The sequence below is a fragment of the Akebia trifoliata genome, chromosome 9, assembly GCF_017979445.1.
Source record: "Akebia trifoliata isolate Shusen 1 chromosome 9, ASM1797944v1, whole genome shotgun sequence".
Classification (NCBI taxonomy): Eukaryota; Viridiplantae; Streptophyta; class Magnoliopsida; order Ranunculales; family Lardizabalaceae; genus Akebia; species Akebia trifoliata.
In genome coordinates, this window is record NC_141383.1 from 3,836,617 (window position 1) to 3,856,552 (window position 19,936).

A 19,936-nucleotide genomic window follows, 5' to 3' on the forward strand; every position below is an offset into this window, starting at 1 on the left:
ATTTAAATATTTAACAAATTTAATTTACATTTATTTTTTTTTAAGCATGGATTTGTTTATTGATGCTCTTGGAACTGTAAAGGACATTGCTCAATGGTATGATTGATAGTTTTTTTTTTGCTTTGAAGAGTGACCAAAACATGAGAGTTGTGGTCTTTCTACCATGTTTTGTGATCTTTATACTACTCCAATTAAAATTATATAAAGAGAAGTGATAATTTCAACCTATTCTTTAAATACTTGTGACCATCCAAATGCACATGAGTCCACAATTCCTATGTAAAAAAATACCGTATGAACAGATATACCTTGGAAATCAACATCAACCCAGGTACCTATGCAATCTTAGGTCTCCTAGATAGCTAACATCATTCATTTATGAGTAGAATATGTGCATGTATTTTGTATCATTCATCGGTCCATCATCAACAGTCAATCTGTGGGGTTATCTTTCAAATTTCCTATAGATTATTATTCCACCCACTTCTTTTTAGACCACACCAAACAATAAAACTAAATGTAGTGTTTGGGGTGGATATATCCATTCTATTTTTTTAATGACAACATCCTTGTCATTTCCCGAACTCATTAATTTTGATTTCCAAGTTCTAAAAGGATTAATTATATGAATGGGAGACTGATCAACTAAAATAAAATCAAAGGTTGACCGTTGTCAATGGTGTGTGATATAAAATTTTCTTATTTGACTACTATAAAAAATGGTTTTTTTGCTAGTATTAGCTCTTCTAAACCTCCAAGGGGCTGGCTCAATGGTAATTTTGGACCGATGAGCAGTTAATGCTCGTAAGTTGTGAGTTCAATACCTAGTATGAGCATTAGCTCCTTAGGGGCCTCTCTCGAGGGTGCACCCTCACTTACCTGGTGCATGTGATGTGCGGGCGTTGCACATGCCCCAGGACTAAGACCATGGTCTATGGTTTGGGTAAAGCCTAAATACAAGCTTGGTACACTATCTACAGAGATAGACGATTATAAAAAAGAGAGTATTAGCTCTTCAATTTTGATGTTTCTTGAAACTACTTGATCTATTTATGAGTACAATTAATTATATTCAACTTGGTCCGAACATGTGGCATCTTGTTATACAAGTTAGACCCAACAACGAGATAACCCAACCCAAAAACACCATCAAAATGTCCAAGTCGACAGAATTATCCTCAAGATTCGTATATTAAACAATCAAAAATTGTAAAGCTAGGCAACTCAATCTCCATCCAAAAGACAACTCCAACGTGAGTCCATAGCTAAGTATTCTCTAGTTTGAATAATATCTAATCCTAAATTCGGAGATTTAGATTTCCGAAGTAGAGTTGGAACTTAGGATGTGTTTATAAATGACTTGATTGATTTGACCACTCACAACTGAAATGTATTATAAATGTAATAAGTATAATATTATGATTTTCGAAAAAGATATTACGTGATTAATAATATAACAATTTGTCAATCAAAAAATGAAATATGACTTGATTGATTTGATTACTCACAAGTGTTTATTACTTGAAGCACGTTTGATATGACATTTTACACACTTCAATAGATTATAAACACGTACAAATTTTCAAGCAGGGGTAGATTTTTTTGAAAGGAATGGGCCAACACGAATCTATTCCAATGGAACTAATTCTAAGAACTCGGGGAAGTAGACTATGAAAAGAGTAAAAAAATCCCATTTGTGCACTCTTTTTAATTTTCAAAGGGCTCAGACCATGGAACCAATAAATAAGAGATTTATGAAAGATTTTGAGGCTCATCTATCGAACATTTTGTTGCGATCAGTAAAACTAAAACATTTTTTTTATATGATTTCTTAGGTTTCCTTGATACCCGTTTGAAAATCTAAATTTTTTAGACTCCATTTTAAACAAGGGAGGATGAAATGTTGAAATAAATAACAGCCAAAAAATATGGCAGTTAAAATTAGGTCAATCCCACATTAGTCCTTGAACTAATTATTTGTTTTCAATAGGATTAGAATCACAATTTATGGAATGGATTTGAACTGTCCAGCCTTAATTAGTAAACAATAGAAGCACTGATTTTTAATTTTTTTCCATTCTAATTTTTGCCTAAATTGCCTTTTTTGATTTTCAATATAACATACTTATAAATTATTTTTATGCTTCTAGGTCGTGAGTTCAATACTTAGTATGAGCATTAATTCCTGAGGGGCCTCCTGCGAGGGTGCACTTTCACTTACCTAGTATATGTGATGTGCGGGCGGTGCACGTGCCTTGGGACTAGTCCTTGAACAAGACCATGGTCTATAGAATGGGCAAAGCCTAAATACAAGCCTGGTACGCTATCTACAAGGTAGACAATTATAAAAAAAAGAGTATTAACTATTCTATTTATGAGAACAATTAATTATATTCAACTTGGTCCGAACATGAGGCATTTCATTATACAAGTTAGACCAAACAACGAGATGACCCAACCCAAAAACACCATTGAAAGATCCTAGTCTACAGAATTATCCTCAAGTTTTGTATATTAAATAATCAAAAGACAGCTAAGTATTCTCTAGTTTGAATAATATCTAATCCTGAATTTGGAGATTTTTGAAACCAAGTTGGAACTTAGGTCAAAGATAAATTTCTCTCGTCCAAAATTGAAAATTGAAACGTCTTATAAATGTAATAAGTACAATATTATGTTTTTCGAAAAAGATATTATGTGATTAATAATAAAATAATTTGTCAATCGAGAAATGAAATATGACTTGATTGATTTGATCACTCATAAGAATTCATTACTTAAAGTAGATTTGATATGACATTCTACAAACTTCAATAGATTATAAACACATACAAATTTTCAAGCAGGGGTAGATTTTTTTGAAAGGAATGGGCCAACACAATCTATTCCAATGGAGCTAACTCTGAGAACTCGGGGAAGTAGACTATGAAAAGAGTAAAGAAATTTGTAAAAAATTCCAATTTGTGCACTCTTTTTAATTTTCAAAGGGCTCAGACCATGGAACCAATAAATAAGAGATTTATGAAAGATTTTGAGGCTCATCTATTGAACATTTTGTTGTGACCAGTAAAACTAAAACATTTATTTATATGATTTCTTAGGTTTCCTTGATACCCGTTTGAAAATCTAAAATTTTCAGACTCCATTTTAAAATAAATAACAGCAAAAAAATATGGCAGTTAAAATTATATCTATCCCACAATAGTCCTTGAACTAATTATTTGTTTTCAATAGGATTAGAATCACAATTTATGGAATGGATTTGAACTGCCCACCCTTAATTAGTAAACAATAGAAGCACTGATTTTTACTTTTTTTTCTATTCTAATTTTTGCCTAAATTGCCTTTTTCGATTTTGAATATAACGTACTTTTCAATTATTTTTATGCTCCACGTTTTACCTAGATACACTATGAATAACAAGGCATGAGATTGCATGGAAGGGGGATTCAATGTATCCCAATACTTCGATTATTGCTTTTTTAATGTGGACGAACATCGTGATTGTCATGTTCGATCCTTCTTTTCAAGCAAGATGTTATGGCTCGATGCACTTTAACTCTCATTACAGACGCCATAGATACGACAAGCATGTCAGCACCTTCTTCGAGTAAGACGTCATGCCATGAGATACCGCGTGTTTACAGTGCATGAAATATGTGCCATCCCATGTTCGTTTTGTTACGCTACTCAACAAGAGGAAGTTAATAGAAATTGTTCGTATTCGATTGACTAAATTTTATGACGATAAAATGATTTAATTTTCTTAAATGCTTTTGACGAAAAATTCAATTGTTTCATCGTCTTCCATGAGTTAAAACTATAGAGTAGGTAAAATAAGAAAGTAAGAGATTTTTATTGTTTGAATGAATATTGGAGATAAAACATATGAGTTTCCAAAAGAAGATCATTTATTTATGGTTATGGTAAAAAAACCATTCTAAGTCTCCTTGGCTTGGATGCAAGCGTGTTTGGTTACAAATATAAATTTATTCCAAAATAAAAGATATGTATGAGTTGGGATCGATGGACTTATAAAAAAGACTCACGTAAAAACACGCAATCCTGACTGTCAAAAAAATCTAAAGGTCAAGATGTATCCTAGAGATATGTGATAAAGTCTTAGTTATTTATCTTATCCGGACCATTAAATTTCATGTTTTAATGGTCGGGTTTTTGCGTCTAATGTTGCAACCTCTCATACTTTTCTTTTACAATAACACCCTTCGGTGTTTTCTCTTTTCGTGATAAAAATAAGGGTATTTTAATTTTTAGATATTAAATGCTTTTAAAAACTTTTACAAAAGTACCAACGATATTTCTTTTTTTTTTACATCTACAAATATGCCATCGAACTTGCACCAAAACACCTTTATATTTATCATTAAAAGACATAATAATTGAGGGTGTCAATTTTTAAAGTCTTTGATCAAGTAAAAGAAATCTTTTTATTTATTTATTTTTATTTTTTAAACTGTTTTCTAAACCTAATATACATTCACAAACCCCAAAGGGTAAAAGTGTCATTTGGATTATACATGGTCCTTAGGTCTATGTATCCTGTTTTTTTTACGTATACAAACTAAAAAGGGTTTAATCAAATTTTGGGCTGGCCAGGCCTCCATTAAAAAATGGAGAGGTCTTGAGTTCAAGTCCCCTTGTTAATCACCCACAAGGATTTATCCCGACACCTTGTCATCAAACAATAATAATAATAATTTAAAAATAACCCTCATAAGATTTGAAACCAAACATCCGTCCATTACATAAAGAGTAAGGATCCAGAACGGTGTCATGTTCCTATAATAAAGGTAAGGTGTCTACATGACACATTTTTATTAGAGTTTAAAAGACCTAGGGCTCTTAACACAACCATGCAGCACAGTCCGATGTGTTTGAACTCAAATAAAAATGTGCCACGTAGGGATCGTGACTCTTACTTAAAACGAGTATTTGAGATAAACATTTATAAAATAAAATAAAGTAAAACAAGCAAAGTCAAAGTCACAAGGCACCATTGAATTGAGATAAAGCTTTTCGATCCATCTCACTCACCATTTTTTAAGAGAAGTGCTACAATTAATATATATTTCCCCTTAAACTTATATTGCTATCTTGGTAAGTTGAGCCACTAATTTTGCAATTTAGTGCCTTGGTTTTTTTTTTTTTAAACCTTTCTTTGTATAAAGTGGGTTTCAAGTTAACTTTTTTTTTTTTCCTAACAAGGGATTGGTATTAGGTCATTTAATTTTAGGTTTTTTTTTAAGACAAGAGTTCTAAAAGAAAAAGCATAATTAGAAAAAGGTTTTCCGGGATAGACAATCTAGATTACTTTCTTAGCACATTCAAAAATTCCAAGTTGGATAAAACACTTCGCTATCGACTTTAGTTCCCCAATTATTTTGCCTGCTTGACTAGGTGGTTGATGTGTTCTCTCTCTCCCCTTTGTTGGAGGTTGTTCGATTGCTTTCGGTTGGTTGCTATTTTGTTATCCTATCGATTCGTGTTTCTGTGATAGTGTTGTGTTAAAATTACAATGATGAGAATCACGAAAGCTACTTTGGTTTGGTTAATGGAAGATTAGCATATGAATTGGTTGTCTAAGATTTGCATTAGGACCTACCAACTTGTCTTATATTTGATTCTCAATAGTGTGAGTTTTACATCGTCATTGTCAGTATCAATCACATAAAATTTTGTCGAAGCATATCTTTATTTTTTTATCGAAGAGGCGCTACAACACATACAATTTGCCACAACATATCAAAAAGTTAGTCCAATCATATCAACTGTTTGAGTAGACATCCAATTTCTAGAAAATGGAATAATGCCCTTTCATTGTCGATAGATCAATTGGTTAGATACAGATTCAATCTCGTCCAACTCAGCATTTCTACTGAAATAGAGAACTTCTATTAGCTCACCAAATTTTACTCATAACACACCATTTAATGAATTATACATCACGCATAGAATAAAATTAAATAGACATCCATATCTTCAAAGATTTTTTTTCTAGAAGAAACCTTCAGGAAAAAGAGAAGAGATTCAATGAATTTGATTTCAAAAATCTTAATATATATAGGGTCGGGTTCCTGCAACACACATTGCGACACACATATAGGCAACGTGTTTGTTTTATATGGGTAAAAATGTTTGGAATGGGCTGACTTTTTGTGAGGATGATCTCTGTGATGAGGGGATCATCCTGGCAAAAAATCATCCCATTCCAAAACTTGTAACCCCATCAAAATTGATTTACAAAAATTGGACGGTCTATAATTTTTCAACAAAAATTGGACGGTTTAGAAGTTTCATAATGAGCTGATTTTTGGCAAGGATGATCTCCTCACCACAGAGATCATCCTCACAAAAAATCAGCCCATTCCAAACATTTTTGCCCATATAAGACAAAACACGTTGTCTATATGTGTGTTGAAATGGTTGTCGTTTGAACCTGACCCATATATATATATATATATATATATATATATATATATATATATATATATATATATATAGGGTAGCGTTCAAGGGCAAACTTTTTAGCAAACTTTTTGGCAAAACATTTTTCAAAACATGGGTTAGAGGTTTTGGAATGGGCTGATTGTTGGTGAGGATGATCTCTACGGTGAGGAGATCATCCTCACCAAAAATCAGCCCATTCCAAAACCTCTAACTCATGTTTTGAAGAATGTTTTGCCAAAAAGTTTGCTAAAAAGTTTGCCATTGAACGCCCCCCCTTATATATATATATATTGGAATAAAAAAAATAGCCCGTCCAAGAATCTCTTCACAGAGAAAATTTAGATAAATGAAACTCTATTAAACAAAACAAAGGTTTATCATCGAAGAGACATAATGCGGAGAATAAATGGATTTGTTGGTTATCATATCTTAGGGGGAAAATTGTTTCAGATGGAAAAATAAATTTCAAGGAAAATAAGTAATCATACAACCCCAAATCACATTTTGAGGAGGATATCATTTTTATATGTGCAATCATACAGAGCCAAAGTGTCTTTAAATTTGATTATTAAAGTAATTAGATACAATATTAAGCTGAATGAGAAAATCATCTTATTACTTAGTTTCTATGTTGTTGGGCATCATATCTATAATACTTAATATAAGTTTAGTAACAATTAATATTTTCTAAGGACTAGATTATGTCATTACATGAATCCCTCCCCCCCCATAAAATGTTATAAAGAAAATGCATAAATCAAATATATAGAAAGATCCAAGCTGACTTAATAGATTAATACCTTTTTCTAATTAAAAGAAAAATACTAATTGCTACTAAGCCTATATAAAAATATTCCATATATCATACACGCGAGAATGCTAGAATATCAATAGAGTTACCTTAAGGTGTCTAAACGCATTTTCGTAAAGTTGTAATATTATACAGCCACACAAAAAAATATGTTGCTTTGTATTGAAAGATGTCTAGTGATCCTAATGAAATAATGCTCGACTCAAGTTTCTTTTGTTTTCCATGGTTAGCTTGCTCTTAAATATGGGAAAATGAAACAATTTCTCTATCAAGGACTGCTGAATCCAACCTCCCCCCGCCTCGAACCTGTATATATGGAACCAAAACATGATAAAGATAATAATCCAGACTAACCAAATATGGACTCCATTGATATAAGAATAAAGGCAATCCACGTTGTTCAAGGAATCTTTAGTGTAATTTTCTATCAAAAAGAGAATACTTCTTCGATGGTACATAGGATATAGAGACAAGAGCATGCACTGTATAGCCAAAAAAAAAATAGACCAAAATGTGTAGAAGCCAAAAAGGATAAACTAGACATAAGTCTGCTTCAAAATTTAATGCCAATGTACATATTACCTGGATAAAAGCTTGGTTCAGTGATCGAATTACATTTCCAAAGTAAAATGTCCAATAATTACAAGCCCAGGCAAGCGTAAGAAACTCGAGCATTTAATTTTTTTTGATGATTCGACCGAGCAAATAAATGCATTTCAAACCATCAAAATGCCTGGACAAGAAAGGAGGATTGTCATTGGAGTTCTTCAAAAGCGTGTTGATCAATATCTCTGCTCAGATAGGTCTCCCCTTGTGAAGATAGATAAATGTGAGGTTGTCGAAGTAAAACTTAATGCTGAGAAGTCGAACGTCCTTGAAGCTTGTTTAAATATCTCTATTGAAACAACTTCTTTAATCTATCAGCAGAAATTGCTGCTCTCTTATTGGTTGGCTCTAGAACAAGCACATATCTAAAATCTGCAAAGATAGAAGAAAATAGATGCAACCAATTCAGGTTGGGACTAAAAGAAACTGAACTGCATTTCCCATAGAACCAAAGCAAACCGAACTAAGGTCGGATTGTTTCGGTTCGGTGCTATGGGTTGTCAATATCTTATGAACCTATTGGGAAGCAACATATTTTTAATGAACATGAAATTTCATATAATAAGTCATTAATCTATCCATAAAAAAAAGTCATTACTCAATGTTCTAACTCCTAAAAAGTAGTCAAGTTATTAAAGGTTTGGTTCTATACAAGCCTTGAACTGAGAACTGAACCAAATTGATTAGTTCTCCATTTTCTCAACTCAGAACCGAATTACAACTTGCTCCAAACCAAACCAGCTATCAGTTTGGTTCCGTTCTCAATTTGAACTGCATCAAGTTGCACCACTACTTAAAACTAGGGACGGTAATTATACAAATGGAAGGGGCCACTATAAACTAAAACAGCATGAAAGAAAATAAAAAAGATAAATAATAACCTTCTATCGCTTCTTTGTAATAACCAAGCATCTCCCGTGCTGTTCCCCTTCGGAAATAGGCCTTCACATTCTGAACAAAAAAAGGGAGATTTACAAACTGCCTACCTTAAAATAATATATCACCAACAATCGTTTCTAAATTATAATTCACAAGACCATAGAACATTTTTTTTTGTTTTATGAAAACATAGTTTTCAAGCCTCAATAATGATACTTGTAATAATTCTTTTGTGGATGACTGCACCTAGCACCCTTTGCCCAAAAAAGCTATATTTCGCAGAACTACAATATGATATTACACTTCTACAAGATGTCAACAGAATTACTAGTCAACAAGGAGACAGAAGCTATGGAAGAAACTTTTGCTTACAACAGAACCTACCTTTTTATCAAGAGTGACAGCCGTACTACAATCTGCCTCAGCTTGGAGATAGCTAAATGAACAAAAATGGGAATCATTAGGGACACACCACTCGAGAGTTTTGAGGCATAAAAATATCAGAAAGATAATAATACCTCCCAAGTTCCAGATATGCTGCAGCCCTGTTACTATAATATGTTGCATTCTCGCCATTAAGTTTTATTGCTTCAGTATAGAACCCGATAGCTTTCTGCCATTGTTTATCTTTGAAAGCAATGTTACCCTGAATGAAGAAAGTTTTGAAACACATAATGTAAGACATCAACAAGTCCAAAGAAGAGAAGAGGAAAACTATGTATGACAAACATGAACATTTAATATGGAATTCCAAGTAGAGTTTCTCAAAATAGCAATTATGAATGGATGTCTTAAAATAGCTGCAAGTATATACTTAGCAAGCAGAAAGATGGACATTGTAAAATGCATGGTAAATCTAAGATAGAAAGCACTTGGTGCAAAACAAGGCATGAACTGAAAATGTTCCATCAATTTACAAATACTATCAAAAGGTAATTGCATCACTTTAACATAATTCCATGATTGCTTTCTTTTAGGTAGCATAAATCCATCGTGGATGTCAAAATATTTCCGATTACAAGTAGGGCCAACAATGGGTCGGATCATGTTTGTATCATGTGGTAAGGGTATCCTAAAGCTAAACCGACTTATTTAAATAATAGTGTCAAAAACTAAAACCCAAACCCGACACATTTATTAAATGGGTAACCTGACCTGACCCATTTAATATTTCCGATTACAAGTAGGGTAGACAATGGGTCGGGTCGGGTCGTGTTTGCAATTTGTGGTAAGGGGATTCTAAAACTAACCCGACTCATTTAAATAATAGTGTCAAAAACTAAAACCCAAACCTGACACATTTATTAAATGGGTAACCTGACCTGACCCGTGTAACCCACTCAGTGAAATTTTAATCTTAGGTGAAAAAAATAAGTTCTATTTCCACCACCAAAAATTAAATACCATTACTTGAAATAAAGTCGCACAACTATAAACCAATACCTACCAATATAAATAAAGTCATTTTTGAACTTGATCCAAAATGTTGAAAATGGACAATAACCGAACTCCCAAATTTAAAATTAAAATTCAATGGAGAAAATAACTATTTTTCGAAGAATTTTTTTTTTTCAAAGTTCATAGAACTGTGTCCTCTACATCCTAGTGCATAGGATTATGTTTTGGATGGCACAAGGTTGTTGAAAAATTGAATTTATTGAGAATTCTTGGATGATCATTACAAATGCCCCAATAGTAGTATTTATAGACCAACAATCCTATTACAAGAATAATTTAGAAATTCAAGAATAATAAACGAACTATCCTATTGTAGAAGATTACAGGAATATTCTAGAAAGTCAAGAGTGATCAAGAATAATAAAAAAGAATATCTTATTTTCTTGATTCTATGAGATTTATTAATTCTCCTACACTCCCCCTCAAGTTGGTGCATAGATGTCAATCATGCCCAACTTGCTTATCAGATGTTCAAAGTTAGGTCTAGCAAGCCCCTAAGTCAAGATGTTGGCTGTTTGCTGACTAGAAGGCACAAACGGCAAACAAACAGTTCCAGCTTCAATTTTTTCCTTAATGAAATGTCGATCAATCTCAATGTGCTTCGTCCTATCATGCTGGACAGGATTGTGAGCAATACTTATTGCAGCCTTGCTGTCGCAATACAGCTTCAGAAGAAGTTTCACAGTCATCTTGAGTTCTTCTAGGATTCTGTATATCCACAATACCTCACAGATCCCTTGAGCCATTGCTCTAAACTCAGCCTCTGCGCTACTTCTGGTAACAACATTTTGCTTCTTGCTTCGCCAGGTAACCAAGTTTCCCCACACAAAGGTGCAATACCCTAAAGTAGATCTCTTATCATTCACCGAAGCTGCCCAATCTACATCAGTAAATACCTTAACACTCCTTTGATTTGTTTTTTTGAAAAACAGACATTTTCCAGGAATAGACTTTAAATATATCAAAATTCGGTAGACCGCCTCGAGGTGTTCTTCATAAGGTGCGTGCATAAATTAACTAACAATACTGACAGAAAAGGCAATATCCGGTCGAGTATGAGATAAATAGATTAGTTTTCCAACCAATCTCTGGTATCTACCAGTATCAACAGGAACACTACCCTCTTCCTAAAGCTTTACATTGGGATCCATGGGAGTCTCAGCCAGTCTGCAACCACTCAACCCGGTTTCCTTCAAAAGATCAAGAATATACTTTCGTTGAGAGACAACGATTCCTTTCCTTGAACGAGCAACTTCCATGCCAAGGAAATATCTTAGCACTCCCAAATCCTTAATCTCGAATTCTAATGTAAGGCTCTTCTTCAGTTTCTCTATTTCGATCATATCATCACCTGTGAGAATAATATCATCAACATAAACTATTAGCACAACCACCTTTCCTTCATAAGAGAACTTGAAAAACAATGTATGATCAACTTGTCCTTGAGAATATCCTTGTTTTTTGACAGACTGTGTGAACTTCTCAAACCAAGCCCTTGGAGACTGTTTGAGACCATACAGGGATTTTTTTAGTTTGCATACTCTTGAGCCAAACTTCTCATCAAAGCCCGGCGGACTATCCATGTAAACTTTTTCCTCCAAGTCACCATTGAGGAAGGCATTCTTCACATCTAGTTGTTGCAAGAGCCAGTCCAGATTAACAGCAATAGATAAAAGTACTCTCACCGTGTTTAATTTTGCAACAGGAGCAAAAGTCTCAGAATAATCAATGCCATATGTTTGGGTGAATCCCTTTGCCACCAACCTAACCTTGTATCCTTCCACTGACCCATCAAAGTTGTACTTCACAGTGAAGACCCATTTACAACCCACAGTGGTCTTCCCAGCTGCCCATGCCTTAACACTTCTAGTATTATTTTTCTCAAGAACTCTCATCTCTTCAAGTACTACTTCCTGCCACTTTGGAACCTTTAGAGCCTCTTGTACACTGTTAGAAATTTCTACACTAGACAATTGAGAGGTAAAAACAACAAAAGATGAAAGACAATTTCGAGTTTAACACAAATTTAGACAGTGGATGACTAGTATAAAATCTAACCCCTTTACGAAGAGCTATAGGAATGTCTAAATCAGAAGGCTTAGACTGATTGTTGGGAAGAGAAAGAGAATTACCTGTAACATATTCAGATTGTTGATTCATCCTTGGTTCAGAATCATGGCTGTGCTGTAGAGTCAATTCGTCTTTCCTTTTCTTATGATTCTTCTTCAAGTAAACAATCCCTTTCCAAGTTCGGTCACCTTCCTTGAATCTATTATCCTGTTGTGACATTATAGTAGACTGTTCCTTATTTTCGATTTCCAAAAATTGTTGTTCAGAATTCTGATTTTTAGATTGTTTTTCAAATGTGGGCCTAGACTCAGGGGAAGCATCACTCATAATAGGAGTTTCAAAGAACGAATCTTGACCATTTACTGTAGGTCAGAGATACTAGACTCAGACTCTTGCGAGAGAAACACATCATCTTAGAGAAAAACATTGCCCAAGTTAAATGAATCTTCCTTAAAAATCTCTCCCTAAAGATGAATATTCTTAAAATATTGTTGTTTTTCAAAAAATGTAAAACATCCTTTGTGACAAAACATTTTTTCGATATTGGGTCAAAACATTTATAGCCTTTCTGAGTTAGGGAGTAACCAATGAAGACACATTTTATAGCTCTAGGCTCAAGTTTTCCAATTTTCCGATCTTCATGAACAAAAACCATACAACCAAATATTTTTAGAGGTAGATCTACAGAAAGTCTAGCAGTTGGAAAACAATTGTGAAAACTTGGAAAAGAGTTCGAAATTGTAAAACTTTAGAGGGCATTCTATTTATTAAGTACGCAGCAGTTAAAATAGCCTCCCCACAAATACTTGGGAACATTAGTTGCAAAAAGTAACGCGCGAGCCACCTTCAACAGATGTTTATTTTTTCTTTCTGCAACACCATTCTGTTGGGGTGTATCGATGCAAGAACTGTGATGAATTATTCTTTTTTCAAGAAAAAAATTTTCCAAGGTCATGTTAAAATACTCTTTCCCATTATCACTCCTGAAAACTTGTATGTTAGTTTGAAATTGAGTCTGCACCATATTGTAAAAAAATTTAAAAACGCGTTGACCTCTGATTTTTCTTTCAATAAATACACCCAGCAGAGTCGAGGATGATCATCCGTAAATGTGATGAACCATCTCTTGTTAGAAAGTGTACTTATCTTATTAGGATCCCAAACATCACTATGAATAATGGTGAAAGGTTTTGATGGTTTATATGGTTGTGAAGGAAAAGATGTACGGTGGTGTTTTGCAAATTCACATATTTCACAATGAAACATAGATAGATCTTTATTGCCAAACAACTTAGGAAATAAATGTTTTAAATATTTGAAATTTGAATGACCTAATCTTAAATGCCATAACATAATATTATTATTGAAAACAGAAATAGATTCAAAGCAGAAACTTATTTGTTGAGATTGTTGCCTCGATTTTGATCTATCATCAAGGCAGTAGAGTCCTCCACTCTGTTTAACACTGCCAATCATCCTCCCCGAGGTCAAATCCTGGAACAAAATGAGTTGGGAAAAAATTAGTTTAACAGTTTTGATCACGGGCTAGCTTACTGACAGACAAAAGATTACAGGAAAGTTTGGGAACGTGAAGAACATCGTGAAGAGTGAGTGATGGAGATACTATAATAGAACATTTTCCTGAAATGACTGAAAGAGTCATCTGCAATCTTAATTTTCTGATTACCTGCACAAGGATTATACGAAGAAAAAAGATTTGACAACTCTGTCATATGATCGGTTGCACCTGAATCGATGATCCATGTGAGATCAGGGTTGACACCAATGAGAGCTGTTTTCAGGTAATTACCTTTTTGAACCAAAGAACAAAAAGGATTTTCTGAAACTCGAGAAACTTGTACAGTTGGTCTATCCGCTCCTTAGTGAAAGGAAACGAACTTGAAGAAGACTGCTGCTCTTGATCCGAGACACTAGCCTGAAGTGCACGCCCTTTTTCACCAGACTTCTTCCAGTTTTGAGGCTTGCCATGAATTTTCCAGCAAGTTTCCCGTGTGTGCCACGAACGTTTGCAGTGATCGCACCACGACCGTTCAGAACGCTTACCATCCTTCTTCACCTCCTCCTGAAAATCCCGAATTACAAGGGCAAAACTTTCTACTTCCGAGTTAGTAGTACTAGAAACCGATTTGTTGTTAAGCATCACACTCTGCCGTGCTTCTTCTCTCCGAACATCTGAGAAGGCCTCACGAATTGTTAGCAGAGGAGTTTTCCCTAAAATTCTGCCCTGCACCTCGTCTAATTCTTTGTTAAGTCCTGCCCAGAACATGAATACACGATCATTCTCCTGTTGTTTCATGAACCGGACACTGTCATTCGCGCACTCCCAGACATCATCATAACAGAGGTCTAACTCCTGCCACAATGTCATCAACTCGTTGTAGTAGGAGGTTACATTTCGATCACCCTGTTTCGCGTGCCAAAATTTGGATTTTAAACCAAAAATCTGCGAAGAATTTTCTAGATCGGAATACGTATCCCTGACTGTTTCTTAAACATCTTTGGCCGTCGGCAGGAATATGAAAGACTTACCAATTGCGGGTTCCATTAAGTTCACCAACCACGCAATAATCAAAGAATTTACTGATTCCCAGGTCTTGAGAGTCGAATCTCCATCTGCAGGTTTTGTCACTTCTCCTGTCAGATATCCAAGCTTCCCCTTGTCTTCAAAAATCAAACGAACGATTTGCAACCATTCCGTGTAGTTTTTTTCATTTAGACGATGGATATTCAATTGGAACGAATTCGTGGACCCTTCCGAACCACTGAATGAGATGGAGGAGTTTAGGTTCGAACTTGCGGTACTTTCCCCTGATGCCGCTGAATCCTTGCTGGTCGCACTGGTTAAAGCCGTCTTCCACGGATTTTGGCCCGCCAAAGATAATCCCTAGATCAAAACCTAGTGCTCTGATACCATGTAGAAAAATTGAATTTATTGAGAATTCTTGGATGATCATTACAAATGCCCCAATAGTGGTATTTATAGACCAACTATCCTATTACAAGAATAATCTAGAATAATAAACCAACTATCCTATTGTAGAAGATTACAAGAATATTCTAGAAAGTCAAAAATGATCAAGAATAATAAAAAAGAATATCTTATTTTCTTGATTCTATGAGATCAGATTTCCTGATTCTCCTACAAATGTAGTCAAGATACTTACCTTACTTATAATGTAAGTGTTTTTCTTTCCCAAACTAAAAGTTCAACTCTTATTGATATGAAAAATATCTTAAAACACCCTCTATATATTAAATTTGAAAAGGAAAAAAAAATGTATTATGGAGAAGTTCTACAAAATTTTAGGAGAAAAACGGACAATTTTAAAAATCCTTAAATAATTGTTGATATTTGAGATACCTCCTATATTTTATGATTTAAAACGAAACGTTAATGACACACTAACTAAACATGTCAAAACGGGTTAACGTCCCTAACTTAGATACAACCCGTTTAATAATCATGTTAACGGGTCGACACTATCATGACTCAAACCCATTAATTTCGTATTGTTTTTGAGTCGTGTTAAGATTGCCACCCCTAATTACAAGGCTGTAGACATCATGATACTTCATCGGAATATTAAGTATAATACAAAACTTACCATATTTTCCAAAGATCAATCTCCAATTGAGAAGCATTAGAGCATGGAATCACAAAAAAGAAAAAAAGCTACCAGTGGTAGGTAACACACACATGATAAAATCTACCTTTTCTTTAGCAATCTCAGCAGATTCTTCCTGGCTGATGGCATTTTTTGAAAAGTTGGATTTAGACACTAGATCAGATTGCTCCTGAAGGGAATCATACATGGTTTGGACAGTGTCAAGTAAGAAGCGATCACCCCCATGTCTGGCTATGAAGGACACTGAGACCGGGCAGTTGTCATGAAGCCCCAGGGGTACAGAAACCTGTAGTGAGATAATTCAATTTAAAATAAATCAATAAACAAAGCAGCATGAATTATCATTATGGAAGGAAACTAACTAGTCAAACCACTACATTTGCTGATTCTGATAAACGTATCATATGTGAGGAACATAATCATTATTATATAGGAATCAACAAGAACATTTTACCTGACAACAGCCAGACATGCTAGCAATACCCAACAGACTAAAAGTACGGCTCCAATAGTCCTGCGATAAGATATCCTTCGCTCCAAGTTTTGGAGGGGGATCAGCAACTGTAGGAATTACAAGAATCCCATCGTCCTGCATACGACGCCAAAAGATAACATGGATTAATAAACAAGTAAATAAAATATCATTTCTTCAGTAAGTGATAATTGTATTTCTTAACATTTAAATTTAATATAATTAGGGTCATTTTGGCGAAAATCTAAAAATTGCAATCGTTCGTTTCAAAAATTACGTTGGCTTTAGTATTTTTTCTCCTTGAATTAGTTTGCAAAATTACAAAATATCCATGTGATCTTCAAAATCACCCTTTAATTAATTTTAAAATTACAAATAAGCTCTTCAAATAAGGTGTGTTTGCACATACCACCATCTAGTCTAGGAAAATGAGAGGACGCTTTTGGGCTTATCAAGGCAAATCAAAACATTCCGAGATAAATTCCAAATGCATTTGATGCATAAATCGTCATTAGAGAAGCAGCTTTAAAAATATGGTGTTTGAAGCAATTAAATGTCCTCTAGAAACATTTAATTTTATAAAAAAAATACACTAGTTCACAATGATACACATCGCTATACTAAGAACATACTAACCTAGGTTGCATCAAAGTATAATTGATGCTTAAATAAGCTACCAAATAAATGTCACTTAATAGAAAAGATTTATGACTTGGTCGACTCAGACTAGGTATATTTCTCTATTATCTTTCATATTAAAAAATTGTTTAATGTGGAAGAATGAGCCAAAAAGAATACTCAACTAGGTATTTGGTGGAGGGCCGTAGCATTTTAATTAAAACATAACTAGATCTACCTTGTGTTCTTGGTTACCCCCTTGGAGCACAAAGATTTGATGGTCCTCTAATTAAATGCCATGTGGCACTAGGATTAATGATCACATGGATATTAACCAACTTCATGGTGTCATTATTTACCATAAAGCAATACCAACGGTGATTTCCAGACATTAGATTTAATCTTTTCTGCATGCGGTGAAATCTACCCAGGATTTAATGTTCTGTTTTTCTGTATGTCTCAATTTGTTGTGACAGTACAAATGATACAAATCGAGACAAACGATTTTTTGACTTCTTTCATTTACACCATACCAAACTCCGGAACATCTTGCCAAAGTCTAACCAAAATGAAACTGAAGTTTGAACATCTAGAAAGACAAGCTTGGTATTCTTTTTATCCCCCTTAAGAGATATATTAAGGCCATGCCAAGTTCTACAATGAATTTTTCAGTACGGTTCACCTTCACCTTCAACTTCACCTTCGCATTCTCTTTTAAAGGCTACATGTCAGGGAGGCTTCTCCTTTCCACAGTTTGTTTAGAGTAATCGAAGGAAAGGAATCATAGCTTTTGAGAGAAAGAGGTACATGTTATCCTAAACATCAAGGTTTTATAGTCAAAGACTTGGGCATCTAGACTTTAGAGATTGCATTGGTCTTCGTTTCAATGATTTTGTATTTAGTTGCTCAATTGTCTATGGAGGGGGGTGGTGGTGGTGGTTTTGTAATCAAATTGTTATTATACCTTTCTTCCAAGGTATTAAATTTTGATTTTGATGCCTATTTTGATTAACCTGGAAGTGAAAATATTTCCACGCAATATTTCGATCAGTGTCGAAATTAATACAACTTATGGAAATGAGAGAAATATTGAAGAAATTTTATTGACCCTATAGGAAATGATAAGAAAGGCATTAAAACACATTGATTAAGTCATCAAAATAAATAAACTACCATATGAAGTATGAAAGTGAAGATCAACAACAATTTGTTACACATACGTGCAAGAATTGAGAGCCCGGTAGTGGAAATAATAACAATAGCATAATTTTACTAATAATAATAATAATAAAAAAGACTAATAATGCACTATATCGGGAAAAAAAATAGCAAAGATAAAAAATAAAAAAAATTGAATATAATAACCTAGGTGTATCCAAACTAAATGCAAAAGAAATTTATTGCTCTATATAGTTCTTGCGAAATAGAATACCTTCAAAAGAGAATTGAGTGCTGAGCGTGTTTCATTCCTTATTGATTGGCAATTATCAATCTTTGCATCTGCCGAATCCAAACTGTCGCTAATTTGTGCTGATATGGCAGGATCCAAAACTATCTCGGGAGAGTTGATCCACTCCCCATGATTATTTTTGAACTCGTGCCTATGTTAAGAGGGAAAATAAGGTAAAACATACATGAAGAGATTGTCTCGGTCAATTGGAAAAAATGGCAGCATAAACCGACTTCATCAGAACAAAACAATGACACAAACATGATACATAAAATTAATGTAGGAGAAAATAACCTAGACTAATCTCAACCTCCAAATATAGATAGGTTTCTTATCTCACAGAATTCCCAATCAAGCTAGTTAACAATTATCAATAATGCCAAACTTTTGAAGTACAATAAGAAACCTGCTTTCTTTGAATGCCATCACAATTACAGCCTAGCTTATCAAATATATCCGTTACGGTCGTTCATTTTGGTTTTTTTTTTTTCAAAGAATCCCTGTTCCAGAACCGTACATGAGATTTTCATCTCTTCTTATTCTTTTTCCTTTTTCTTCTTTATCTCGACTTTTCTCTTTCTCCTTTCTTTCCTTTATTCATTCTCCTTCCTGATTTCTTTCTTTCTTTTTATTCTGTAGGAACTGCCAGGCTTTTAGCCTATTTTAAACCAAGGGGAAATTATGGGGTCCACCCATTTGTAAAGTTTTAAGGGTTTTGTTCATATGTGCCCTAAGGGCACATGTTAAGAAGCAATTAGGACACCTTGGAAATAATCATTTGGCTTTTGACACAAACGCTACAAATCTCGAAAAGCTTCTACTCAACTTGAACCAGAATGCACCTAGAGAGATCAGTTAGAATATGCTTGCCTCTCTTCCCAGCCACCTCCTTGCTTAAACCGCAGATTCTCGAACCTCCCTTTCTTTCCATATCCTAAGATAAATTTTACATGTTGGTTTCAATTTAAACGACAGAAGAATGATTTAGGGTCTTTAAAGGGTTATCTTGATTTTTTATGAACACTACACAAAAGCAATATAGTTAATTTATCTACCCATTTAGCTTTTTAATAAACTTTCTATTCTTTTATCTAAAAAATATCTTATTCAGAATTATAATATTAGTCATAAAAAAATAAAAGAAAAGGGTATTGCACATGCATGGCAAGAATATAGTGAAGTTATGTAACAGCTTTAGAAGTCTTTCACACAAATTGCTAAATAGCTTAATCATATAAAGATATCAAATACAACGGAATTCAGCAGATTAAGATGGCAGCCTCACCTTTGAAGAAACACCAGAGCATTTGCAAGTGATCTTATTGAGGAAGTTTTAAGCTCACCATTTCTGTTCTTGTTATGAAATTGATTCAAGCTTGGTACTTTGGAATCCAAATAGTCTCCAAGGTTTGCATGCTTCAAACCTTGTTCTAGAGTATTCATTATAAGAATAAAAG

General features: G+C 34.1%; 1 protein-coding gene across 1 annotated transcript in view; it reads right to left on the reverse strand.

Annotated features, from left to right (window-relative positions):
- Window positions 1–7,793: 7,793 nt before the first annotated feature.
- The window catches only part of TOC64-III (translocon at the outer membrane of chloroplasts 64-III), a 29,244-nt gene continuing 17,101 nt past the window's right edge, over window positions 7,794–19,936 (reverse strand). Inside the window, exons 6-13 of the mRNA XM_086454403.1 lie at window positions 19,765–19,909; window positions 18,462–18,630; window positions 16,394–16,528; window positions 16,025–16,225; window positions 9,283–9,410; window positions 9,149–9,200; window positions 8,767–8,836; window positions 7,794–8,257 (exon numbers count right to left, since the gene is read on the reverse strand). Of these exons, the coding sequence (XP_086310529.1) occupies window positions 8,175–8,257; window positions 8,767–8,836; window positions 9,149–9,200; window positions 9,283–9,410; window positions 16,025–16,225; window positions 16,394–16,528; window positions 18,462–18,630; window positions 19,765–19,909 (983 nt within the window). The 3' untranslated portion in view covers window positions 7,794–8,174. The remainder of the gene's footprint in view (window positions 8,258–8,766; window positions 8,837–9,148; window positions 9,201–9,282; window positions 9,411–16,024; window positions 16,226–16,393; window positions 16,529–18,461; window positions 18,631–19,764; window positions 19,910–19,936) is intronic.